We start from the raw sequence: 12998 nt of genomic DNA, 5'->3' as shown, positions 1-12998 counted from the left end.
GTGGCAATGTACAATCAGCAAAATGAAAAGTTGTTATTTTTATGGGAAAAGGACATTTTTAAAAGAAGTTTCTCTAGAAAATAAAGCTTCAATATTAATTTTTTTTTGATTTATAAAACAATATAGTACATTTTTTGCTCCAGTGCCATTGTAAATACATTTATACAACACAGCAAAGCAGTAGTGCACCCAAAAACGTCAGTGAGTGTTGAGCCCAACCCAGCTTAGCTCTCTCCAAGGTACAAAACAGGAGAGAAACAGCTTAAACACAATGATTTCTTGACCAAACAGCTACACTCAGACACAAAGAACTTACTTCACTTTAAAAAAAATATAAAGGTTCTTTTGCTGGACTGACAAAACGCACAATGTCAGCACAGACTGAGGGAGGAAAGAGGAATTAAAAAAAAAAATCCTCAAGTTTCCACTCTGGAAGAGTTAACGTCACCAACATCCACGTTTGCTGCATGTGAAGAAATGACATCCTTCACGCTGTTAAACAATTAAAAATGTATTTTAATTCTACAAATTTACAAGGAGAAAACAACAAGACCAACCAAAAAAAAGAAAAAAAAACGGTTCAAGGATTGTACTTCAAGTTCTCCTTTGTCAAATTTTGTAACGATCCTTGGCTTCTCCTGTTAATTCCAGTCCTCTAATGGAATGCAGCAGTTATACTCCACACCCAGCAAAAGTCTTTGAATCTGGGACGACATTTGACTTTACCCCTGTGAAAAACATCTAGTCTCCCTGACGTGAAGAACAGAACTGGGGCACTCACAAATCCACTCACGTGTCTGCTTCTCGTTTTTTCTCCCTTCACACCGAGTCTAAAACTTGAGGCTGAAACCAGGCCCAGCAGCAGATGCTCCTTGATTCGTGGTGGTCAGATGAAAACCGGTGTCTTTCAGATCATCATCGCCCTGCGGAAAACAGACACAGTTCATTTATCAGTGTCTGTGCACACACATTCACCTCTGCAACGCAAAAATCAAAGCCTAAAACTAAATTAAAAAACAACAACAAAGAACAAGTAGCTGTAGGAGAAGATGGTAAGTAAATCCTTGATTTAGTGGCATCATAGCTAAGTTCAATGCAGACTGTTACTCATGCTCTTTCAGTTGGTATTACGGTAGGCACAATGACTGGACAGTGTCATTTCATCTGTGCTGAGACACGGAACTGCTAATAAGAAGCTGATAATAATTAAGGCACTTGAGATTGTACCTACTTAAGAGGGCCCGTTTTTCGGCCAGCTTTCTCTTCAAAATTGGCAGTACAATTCCCACTCATGAAAAGAACACCAGCCTTGTACTTTACAAATTCTTTTCAAGTACTGGAAAAGGAGACGGTTTTGTTTTGCTTTAGGACAGCGGAAGGCAGTGATGCTTACCAGCTGGCTGTACCCCAGGCCTCCCTCGGGTGGTCGAGGGCTGGTGCCACGTTTCACCCTTTGTTGTTCACTTTTGGCTGGCCACGTAGGAAACATGGAGGGGTCAATAGGAAGGGGAGTCTCTCGGAAATACTCGTGCTTCAAACCATCTTCAGCAGTAATTCTTCTGGCTGGGTAGTACGTCAAAAAGCTGAAAAGAATTGAGGAAGACAATGAATTAGGGGGAGGATAAGAGAGGCAGTCGGGCAGCAAGAAGAAAAACTTTAGCCTCAAAGGTATAAATTCCTCAGGACCAAGTCCTTTTTTACAACTAGTGTAACAAATGAACACACTTTCCCAAGGACCCCGGAAGCTAGCACTTACTTGTTCATCAGATCAAAGCCCTGATCAGAGAGGAGCGCTCCAAATCTCTTGCGCAGATTGTTATAGGGATATTCTGTGAACGTCATCTTCTTTACTGCTGGCAGCTCATTGTAACCAGGCCAGATTTTTTCACTTGGAGTACCCAGGTCCTGTAAATTAAAATGTCTCCTTAATAAACTCATTCTAGAGTGCAGTCCTTCTGCTTATTCATTATTTAGCTACAGGAGATGGTAAATATCCAGAGAAAACAGATAAAATACGAACCATGATCTTAGCCTACCACTGATACTGTAAAACAGAAAATCAAAGTAGTGAGCCTTTTATTAAGGCTGAAACTCTGTCGAAGAGTAACAAGCACTTCTATTTTCTTACTGCTCTAATTCACCTGCCTCTAAAACCAGCCAGTTAGAAGGCAAAGGTTTTAAAAGTGTTACCTTAAAAACTTTGTTAATCTGGTCGATTTCTGACTTCCCTGGAAACAGCGGTTTCTGAGTTAACAGCTCTCCGAAGATGCACCCTACTGACCACATGTCTATCGCTGTTGAATATTCCTGCAAAGAAATAATATACCTTATAAAACCAGTGAAATAATTTAATGAGGTATTTTAGTGATTGATAGTGCAATGTTTGGGGTTTTTTTTGTGTGGTTCTCAGCACTGAAGCTCTCCAGACCCCTCATGGTTTCACCCAGGTTTCCGTAACAGAACAGGTAACCAGAAGGGAACATTGCCAGAACGTTCATAGTCCCTTGTTCTGCTCTTTGGTGTCAGAAATTTTACACCATGACAAAGAAATCCTGCTGCTTAACGACAGTGACAGTTCCCACCAATCCCCGAGAAGTCCAGCAGTGCTACCACTGCAGCAACCTGAAGGAGAGCAGCTCAACCTGTCACCCACCCACCCTCTGAGGAAGACAAAACCTTTTTAGCTTTGTTACTGGGAAAAGTAAAATTGAAGTTTCAGAATTTCCACTCCTAAATCAATATAAAGAATCAAGCATCCTTATACTCTGTTCCTGAATTCTAAGATGAAGTTAGTCTGAAAAGTCAAGCCTTCAGCTCCCAGTAAAATAAAGCGAGTCGTACCTTGGCTCCAAGCAACAGCTCCGGAGCCCTGTACCAAAGCGTGACGACCACTGGCGTGTAAGGCTTCAGTGGAGAGCCATATTCTCGGGCCAATCCAAAATCTCCAACCTGGATGAAAATCAGTTATCAGCAATGTTATCTGCATTGACCATACCACGTGACAGCACCAATATGTACTGCCCACTGCACGGCCCCCAGCCTTCAATAATAGCCACAGGGAAGTTGATAGAGAGAAGGTAAATGGCACTGTCATGCATTGGTGTGCTGCATCAGCAGGAAGAGAACACCGTTCCGACTTCCAACTGTGCTATAAGGAATTCAGCACTCTCCATACCAGGCTTATTAGTCACATTCTAGCAGATATCTTAAGAGTTGTGGCAAGGCAGTCTCTGCATCTATTACAAAGTTCACTGTTTTACAACCGTATGTTTTAGGAACGACACTTCATACATTTAAAGATTAATGCACAACATTCTGACCAGCTCTTAACATCACTATAACGCAGTGTAACTCTGCAATACTGAATTTCTCATAAGCATGGTGTATTTCATATAGTTCTTACTTTTAAAATGCCTGAATGACTGAGCAGCAGGTTGGAAGTTTTCAGGTCCCGGTGAAGTATCCAGTTGTCATGAAGATGCTTGACTCCTCGTAGCAACTGAATCATCAAGGTTTTCACCTCACCTGAAGGGATTAAAAAAAGACAAATACATTTAAAAGAAGAAATCTGTCTTCAGCTGTTTTGTTGTTTTTTTTTTTTAATTAGAGAACAAGGAGGGAGTTGGGGGGGGGGGAAGGAGATGTCAATAACAAATGTGTCACAGAACAAAAACAGACCCAAAGAGCTGCCAATACAGTAACATGAATCTGGATAGCTGGAATGCATCCAAATAATGCTCAGAAATTAATGCTTCTCAACATAGGAACTGGCCAAAAATAAAACGCAGTGTTCACAGGGGAAACTCCCCTCTCCATTTCACATCTGAACTTCAATTTCACCCCGAGCATGCCAGCTGGATTCATCAGCCTATCATCACCGTAAGTACCAGCACTGCCAGCTGACCTTCCTCTCTTAACCTCTATCAGTAGAATCAAATTGGACAGTGAGAAAGCAGGAGTCCCTGTTCCAAAGAACACTCAGAGGACATTCCAGGGCCGTGTACGTCATCACACAAGCTAGTCCGCTGATGTCAGTTCAGCCCAAAGGGAATGGGGTCTTTCTAGGTCAGTTTTCCATTTCTGACAAGTAGAGGAGACTGTGGCAAACGGTACCTGGTAGAAATGGTTGTTTCATCGTTTCCATCAGGCTCTTGAGATCATGTTCCACGTAGTTCATAACGATATAGATTTTATCCATATTACTGCCTACAACGATTTCCTAAAACACAAAAACAAGTGATCAAAGCACAGCTTATTCTGCAACACGTCCAATTTTGCAGAGACAAGCGCCGCCTATTTGTTTTATGGGTGGTATGCTAACAAGCTCTGCTAGGAATGCTAGCGTTTTTACAAGGCATTTTAAAAGCCCAGAGGCAACATTTCAAGAACAAAAGTCTTCAGAAATGGAAGGTTGCTGGTCTTACTCTGACAGTGACGATATTTAGGTGCTGTGCTTTCAGAATAGTATTTATTTCTCTGAGAGAAGTAATGGGGAAGCCTTCCTTTTCCTTCTCCATTTTCAGTCTCTTCAAAGCCACGATTTCATCTGCAAGGAAAAGGGGATTATTAGCTGCAGACTCCCCATCACACAGCTAATAAAATACATTCAAGAGGTCTCCCAGTGTTCTTTTGCTATTTTAATTGGAATGAAAACCATTACTTGACACATTAGCAGAGCCAGTCTGCGTTAACAGAGTGAAAACCAAACCAAACCAGACTGCCAAGTTTAAAGAAAGCTAAGAAAACCCACAAGAACAATTCAAAAGCTGCGTCATGGGTTTTAGTGTATCCTAACACAACTCCCCTGGAAAGACACGAAATATAAAGCTTATTCAACACTGAAGTCCTCCCCTTAGTTTGGGAGATGTGACAGGAATGCCTCGGATACAGCTCCCCTTTCCTTAAAGACCCAACTGAAAACCATGGTGCTACCCAAAACGTTACCCAAGGAAATTATTTCAGTACATCTGCTTCTGCAAGTTACTGCAGAGTAACAGCTATGTCAGCCTCAGGGCGGGCCTCAGGGAAGGTAATAAAAGAAAAAGGAGCTGATGGCAGTTATCCAGTAAACGAGTGACATCAGAAAAACCAGCCCAGATGGGATCAAAAGGTCACGTAATTCTAAAACAAACAGAAACAGAGACATCCAGAATTTAACCCCGCTGCCAACATCACAGCTTGTCAGCTGGACCTGAGGATAACCACTATGCTGGCTAAGTCGGCTCTGGAACACAGTTCTTGTCACGGGCTCTCTTCACCATCTGCCACCTCTATTTCAAATTGTGGATATGTAATTTACTGTGCCTTCACTCTCTTTCAAAGCGACCAGCGTGCAGGACAGTAACATATCACTAGTGATGGCAACGCTGGGGGGGAAGCTGAGGTCACAGCCAAAAGAACAGATTGTATCTTACGTTATTTTTTTCCAAGGGAGCAGGCAAGCTGCACTAATGTCACCATTTCTGCTACAGCATCCAACCAAATACTTCTTCCACTTGAGCATGGAAGCAGACACACGAGAGACCTCATGCTGGCTCCTGCACTCCTCCTAGGAAACGCAGTCGCTTCCACAAGATGCTTACTGCTACAGACCACATCAGAAGAGTTTGGGGTTTTAAAAATATAAATCCACTTGTACATGAAATCCCTTCCACAACAACATACTAATGTATATCCTCATGGCACACAAAGCACTGCTTCTATGACTGCTCTGACCAGTGGCTGTGCTTAGAGGGGCACCTAGTGGCACGCTTATTTCAAACCAACCGACCACGTTAACTGCAGCAAATCACAAACCAGAAGTAATTGCCTAATGGACCAGCAGCTGAAATCAAGTTAAGCAGTTCTACAGTGTCATGACCAATACAGAAATTAATTCTGAACTCAAATAGCTGCAAGCAAAACTCTTATGTCAAAATCTATATCCTATTAAAAAGCATATGTTATCCCTGAAAAGGAACAAAGTACTTCAGAGATTTTGTTCATTAATGTCAGATGCAGAACCACGATTTGAATACAACTGCAGATCTGAATCTATACACATGACAGAAGCAGAAATGGGCCAGAAGAAAAATTATTACAGTTTCCCCCTTTCTTAAGACAGAAGACTGATACAAAACAGAGCATCAGTTTTGTGCTTAAAATGCAATCCGTGTGACAAGAACTCAAGCTGTATTTCTCACTCTGCCCCACACCTCCCTCTGCATGTCCTGTAAAGTCACTGAGATGTTGGCTGCAATTTATAAAGCTCCCCCAGAGGTGATGCAACAGAACAGCCTGCAGAAATGCACCGCACAGCAGATGCACGCGTGACACCTGAACACAACCAACTGCTTCAATACAGCAAAATAACGAGGGGAGTAATGAAGAGGGCTCATTCCACAGTTTCCAAGAGATGCAAATAAGGCAAGTGCTCCAAATCACAGCTCCCACAATTCAAACCCATCCCCACGAGTGGCAATAGCTGTCACAGTAACATTCATCTTGAGCAAAACGTTTCTCACGCTCACGTTTACGACACAGTGCTTAGTTCACACCACGCAGACAATACCCACCAGTCTTTTTGTCTTTTGCTCTGTACACCACGCCGTACGTTCCCTCCTCAATCCTGTTCAAACACTGGAACTCCTCCACACTTCGGCATCCCTGAGGAAACACAGACAGAGCATTTACTCCTCACGTGTCTGCAGGAGCGCTGCGCTCGTTTGCTTAACGAGACGTAAGGCAAACCTAAGCAACTTCACGGGAACACTTACAATTTAGCAAGAGAAGTAGATATTTCACACACAAACGTGTATTTTGCCATAATGAATCAGCAAGACATACTCTGTCCATCGACTCATGCATAAATGCTACTGCAAACGTGCTTCTCGTGTTAATGAAACCCATTTGCCTGTAACATTTCCAAGCATCCTTTAAGCGATGCTCTACCTGGAGTGCAGGAAGATATTTAGGAAGCTCTTGCTTCAGTTCAATAGGGGAAGAGGCTGGGGAGTCAGGAACGTAGTCTCCTTCCGTCATGGCGTTGGACTGGGGGCTGCCCTCCCCCACCTCCTCTTCCTCCACCTCGCTGCCTGCTGAATCGCGATCGAATCTCGACTCTGTAACTTTAAAAGTCAGAATCAGTCGTGGAAGGAGGGAGCCCTTTGGAACAGTTAAGTTCAGCGTCAGACAAATAAGGTTAGTGAGAAACTGATTGCTATGAGATAGAAGGAATGCAACGAATGCAAGTGAAGATCAATGGAGAGAAGCCTCATTTCTCCTGTTTGCAGAGATGCTGCTTTCACACGCTCCAGGTTACCGTCAGGTACACGCAATTTTCAGATGAACACAGCATGCCAGAAAAATAAATCTTTACACTAACAGAATGAAAAAGCAAAAGTGACCTAGTATCTCCCATTCTGATTGTAAAGCTTTTTCGGTGAGAGGACAAGACAAGAAGCCCAACATGAGACAGAAGGAAACATTTCCTCGTTGGACTGGGATCTGATTCCCTCTAAACCTGGACCCTGGGACAGATTTCCAATTCTGACGTAACGCCTCTAAGCTGTGAAACGCACTGTGCCTTCAGAATGATGGCAAAACTGCACCAACAAATAGAGCTTAAATACATCTAAAATACTTGTAGAAATAGTTCTGACTGCAAAAATAGAGCCAATTTATATATTCAGTATTTGCATTGTACCAACTGGGATGTGGTTCCCATTCTCCCGTTCTTCCTCTTCACTCATTTCTTCTTCGCTCACCTCTTCTGCAAGACAGAATCAAGTTCAGCTGAATCAACATCTCTGTAGCTCCTTGCAATGCAGACCACTGTCCCAACACTTTCCTAATTCATCACGCCTTTCTCACCACTATCTAGTTAGTGACATCATATTTGCTGTTGCACTTGCAAAACAAAAGCTTCTTCAAACTCAACAGCATTGGCAGGGAGACGAATGAATGTCTGCCTAGGAATTTGGATTGATTGTAAAGAAATACACCCAGGCAGAGAAGCCTGCCGTGCCTTTGTACTAAATAACGATAGGAATGGCTCTAGCATTTCTTAACTAAACCTTTTTTTAAATTATTATTATGTTCAAATATCTGTACCAAGCATGAAAAAAAAAAATCTGGCATTTGCAACTGAAACGATTCAAAATAGCAGAGATATTTGTATTTCACCACCCCCACACAGAGTGCTCTCTACAGAGTATTTGTTACTGTGCAACACAGTGTTATTTAAACTCTTGGTGTTACACCACTGAGGAAGACAAAAATGGCTTTCAGTTTTCTAATCCGGCGTCTTAGACAAATAATTGGTATTACCTCTATACAAAAGGATAGAATATGACTTGTACTTGTTTTTTTCTTTTTAGTTATCTTGACCTGTGAGGTCTCAGCCTATCCTAGACTAGGAGAAAAGGAAAACATTCAAATAAAACAACACAAAATGAGAACCAAAGAAAAGCCAGCAGAGCCCCCCGGCCCACGCTAGGCGCTGCGTTCTGCTACTCACCCGCTGACTGCTCCGACACCTCCTCAGAATTGCTCCCCGTCTCCTCCTCCTCCTCCTCCTCTTCTTCTCCCTCTTCCTCAGATCCTTCACTGCTCGACTCTTCTTCCTCCTCTTCTGAGCCCGACCCAGATTCTGCTGAGGAACAATAACACATGTCATGAGATACGCTATCTAGTAACAGTGTTTCCTCAGCAGACAGCTGTACAGTGAGTATCTGCTACACTGCATTTAATTACCTGATGAAGACTCAGCTGAGCTTGTTTTTCTCTCACTGTCACTGATGTCTTGTAAGTCTGAGAGCGGGTCTCTCTCTTCCGGTTTCTCCTCTTTCACTGCTGAGACCATAAGAATCAAAACCAAGATGCCAACTGAATTTTGCATCTACTTTTAAGACCCTGAATGCCCAGACATCTACATCATCTACATTCTCTGGCTATTAAATTGATGCTGAATGTTGATATATATATATATATATATGTATATATATACACATACTGAGCAACCAAAACATTTCATATTCTGCTCAGAAGCCAAACAGCTTCCCCAAACTGCAGTGGTGCTGGATCAACAGCCAAGAAAGTGCAGTGCTGACTTCTTTATTTAAAACATGACCTATGCCCACACCTCTCTACATGTATTAAAAAAAACAAACGTAACGTGGTAACAAACATGACCACAACACAGAGTCCCACTAATGTACACTCACACAGCACTTGCAATCAGTGTTCCTACTGCAGTCCATCAGCGTGACACAGCATATGCAAATAAATGTTGACTGATTAGACCATGAGGTCAAAGGGCTCGCTGCCTGCCTCCGCCTGGAATCTCAGCTGATTGCACATTACCTTACGGAGTTACAACGATTTTCACAGCTACACACATGAACAAAGCAGACACAGAGCTTTTCTTCTTTAACCAAGGACGTTTTTATGCCAATTGTGCAGGTTCTCCGCTCACAGCTGGGACCCTCTATGCATGGAAAGGACCATTTTCTATCTCAGAAAACAAAACTCACCATCTAACCAGAATACTGCCTTAAGCACTGCTTTACTTCTACGACACAACAATTGGTGATGCTTAAACTAGATAGTTCCCTGTAAGGTGGTTTTTTAAGGTAACTTATTTCCTAAGAATAAATCCAGCTGGAGTTAGTACAGACAATCCCTTTTCAATCTGCAAAGAAATAAAACCAGCATGGCTTTAGCAAACAGCGCACGTTGCCACCCTTCTCAAAAATTCCAGGATTATGCCACCATGGCTGAAGTGAACAATACTTTCTGTATGGTTCCAGGGATATTTATGCATAATACTAAAAATTAAACTCTACCCCAGAACAGCTGCTAGCCCCCAGGCAAAGACACTGAGGTGGCAAATGCTACCTGGTTTCCTGCTATCTGCTTGCTCAGGCTTGTCTCTCTGCTGTCGTAATGGGCTGCGACTCCAGGGTCTCATTTTCACTTTGTCTCCATATTCTTCCCTCACTGTTCTATGGTGTGCAGAAACTAGTGAAAACAAAACCAAAACAAAAATTGTTAAACGTCCCTGCCCTAATTAGAACGCTTCAGTCTACCGCAACCACCTGCTCTGCATATTTTTTCCTTTTTCCTTACAAAATAAATGGTCACGGGGAGGGGTGGAAGCGGAACCTAACTGTACCTAGGAGAGCAAAGGACCGTGATTTCCCTCATGCGCAATGCTACGTGGTTTGGACCAAACAGAGAAAGGTGCTGCCATACTTAGCAAGCAGATGCAAGATGCCCCCTGTGCTACACAGCACACAACCCAAACCTAAGGCATTAAGGCAAGAGAGAAGTGGACAAACCAGGGAGATGCATGAAGGAATAAAAACAGCTGAGGGTTAGAAGGAGCTGACAGAACATTCAGAGCAATAAAGAGCTAACATGGAAGGCTAGATAAATTGAGACCAAGACCAGTGTAAATATCAAGCACAAAACGGAGCTGTTCAGCATGAGCAGAACCAGAAAGAACAGCGAGAAATACAATGACTTCTGCTACTCTTGAGCAATCTTTGTCAATTGAGCACAGGAACCGGGTCTGATTTTTGCCTCTGACAGTCGGGACAGACAGAGGTCCTTCAAACAAAAATGATCTGAACCTAGATGGCAAGCCATGAGCCTTGTACACGGCTGGAGTACTTACACAATCTACCCCCGTCCCCACAGCATTTATTTCCCGCAAGTTTACTACACTTAACGTTGAGACTTCAGTCTCTGCCAAACTGGGTTAGACTCAGCCAAAGAGTTCAGAAGCAACTGCAGTCGTGACACACGGACACACACAGAGACCACAGCGATCACACGAACCGTTCCTGGAGGAAGCCGGGCGAACAAAGACTTACCGACCAGCCCCAGCGCCAGCGCACTCCTGGCATCTGACATAGTTCTACTTCCCTGTGCAGGACTTCAAAGATTTCTCTTCCAGATAGACTTCCCACCCTATTTTATTCTTTTTATTCTTTTAAGTTCTGGCACTGACCTAAGTAGAAAAGCTTTCTACACCTCCACCGCCCCCCAGCAGGCAGTAAGTCCCAGCAGCATTCAGACACCGATACCTTCTCTTCTGGCCTCCCGCTCCTTACGCCTTTCCTCAGCTCGCCTTTCTCGTTCTTTTTGCTCCCTTTGTTCCTTCTGCTGCTCTCGGATCTTTCTCTCTCGTTCTCGCTCAAGTTGCTCCAGGCGATCTCTAGAAAATAATTGTTGTTATCTTTTGTTACGGTGCAGTTCGGTAACCAATTAACTCATCAAGTTAAAGAGAACTGTTCTCCTGTAACCAAGTACAGGGCAATTCCATTTCGCTGTCAGGAACGACGTACCTCTCCCTCCTGGAATGCTCCCTCGCCATTTCTCTCCGTTTCTGCCTCTCCCATTCACGCCGGGCCTTATCCTGCTCTTCTCTATGCCTCTTCCTGCGCTCGTGTTCCCGTTCTTTCTCCTTCACTCTGGCGTGTTTCCCTGAACGGGCAAAAAGGAATTTTGGAGAGTTACCATTCAAAATCTGCTGTGCTCCTACTTGCAAAAAAAGTGAAGCTGTCTTAGGTTTCATCCTTTCTACATATTCCTATGCTCTCTGTTCTTTCCCTGATGGAAAAAAACCTGACCTGAAAGGGCATTAATTGTAAGAGCTCGCACAAATGCCTGCATTAAATCGGAAGGAAGGTTGTAAGCAGCAGGAATACAAAGTGGATGTTTCTAGACTTTCTGCTCCCTTAGTGGCACGGTAATGGTATTTGTCCTTTCCTGTTCAGGTACAAATACCATAGCTCGTCTCCCTGACGTGGTGAGGCCGCAATGAAGCTTCACAGACTGCCAAGAGTAAAAGCAAACTCTGTCCCTGTCCCAGAGCGGCTGCTGCCCCCTCAAGCACAGACATGCATCTATCACTCTTAGAAGGGCATTAAACGCAATTAAAGAAAAAAAAAAAAAGAAAGCAAATTCAACATATTTAGTCGTATCCCTTTGACAGGATTTCTCTAGTCTGTCATTCTCGTTATGTCCTCTCTCCATAGCACCAGCTGAGCTCAACCTTGGGAAGCTCCCAGAAGCGTTAACAAGGTGTACCACCACCTTCTGCTGAATGGCTGCGGTGTCTCCGCTTCTCTTTCCTCTTCTCGTCTTTTCTATGATGGGTTTTTTCTTTCCGTGACATTTGCTGTGGTGGTTTTATAGCCAGGGAATCATCTTCTTCTCCCCTGCAATAAGGACACAAACTAACACGCTCAGGGACAATACACAGGCCATTTGACAGACTGCACATCACTTTCCCTTTTCTCCGTTTTGAAAAACAACCCCAGGCTTATTTTCCTATTTTATTAATATATCCTCATTTCCACAACACCCCTGAAGTAAAGCATCAGCGCTGCACTACAGAAAGCACCACGTGGTGCTTTAACTGCACGTAAAGCAAAATACCACCTCACTAAGGAGCAGCCAGCATTGGCACAGAGCACAGCGCGATGCCTGGACCGAGAGCTGCCCCAGCACCTTGTGCAGCCGGGACAGAACATCAAACTCCTCGACAAGTTCCACTTTGCCCCTTCAGCTCTTTGCAGCACTGCGCTCTCCAGTGTTAACCCTTCCGTTCTCAGGGAACCGAGCTGCTCTCCGGGCGGTACCTGTCCTCCATGGAGTCCTCCCTGCGGTACGGCGAATTGCGGATCGTTATCTCCATGCGGTGATCTCTCAGCTCCCCCTCTTCAAGAGAATCCCGCTTCGAGTCCCTGTCATCCGACTGCGGCAGAAACACGAGGAGGGGTAGAACCAAACCACGCTTAGTTCTGGAGCAGCAGCAGCGGGCAGGGCCGCGCAGCCCCAGCCGAGCACTCACGTTTTTCATGCGCTTTATCTCTGCCTTCTCCTCTTGCTCCTTCCTTCGTTTCTTTTCCTGAAGGATTTCATCCAAGGTTTTCACTTTCCAAGAATCCTTTTCATCACCCATTGGAGTTCCAAAAACCCAAAAAAAAAAAAAAAAAAAAAAAAAAAAA

The 12998-nt window shown here is 43.7% G+C and overlaps 1 protein-coding gene across 10 annotated transcripts; it reads right to left on the bottom strand.

Moving 5' to 3' along the window:
• Window positions 82-12992, bottom strand: LOC110408486 (cyclin-dependent kinase 11B). Of its 10 annotated transcripts, none has more exons than XM_021417223.1 (19): window positions 12842-12992; window positions 12630-12745; window positions 12082-12206; window positions 11331-11469; window positions 11070-11200; window positions 9877-9999; window positions 8734-8832; window positions 8498-8632; window positions 7685-7750; window positions 6931-7106; window positions 6555-6645; window positions 4425-4546; window positions 4114-4219; window positions 3404-3525; window positions 2842-2949; window positions 2191-2307; window positions 1757-1905; window positions 1394-1583; window positions 82-923 (listed from the first exon to the last, which is right to left on the bottom strand). In XM_021417223.1, exons 1-19 carry the CDS (start codon window positions 12950-12952, stop codon window positions 831-833), a joined length of 2319 nt encoding a protein of 772 aa, XP_021272898.1. In that variant the 5' UTR covers window positions 12953-12992; the 3' UTR covers window positions 82-830. The 10 variants fall into 10 exon arrangements, with proteins under 10 accessions (XP_021272898.1, XP_021272901.1, XP_021272900.1 ...); XM_021417226.1 differs by having other exon boundaries at window positions 6931-7100; XM_021417225.1 differs by having other exon boundaries at window positions 8498-8629.

Source organism: Numida meleagris, chromosome 20 (genome assembly GCF_002078875.1).
Source record: "Numida meleagris isolate 19003 breed g44 Domestic line chromosome 20, NumMel1.0, whole genome shotgun sequence".
NCBI lineage: Eukaryota > Metazoa > Chordata > Aves > Galliformes > Numididae > Numida > Numida meleagris.
This window is presented reverse-complemented; position numbering and strand designations above follow the sequence as displayed.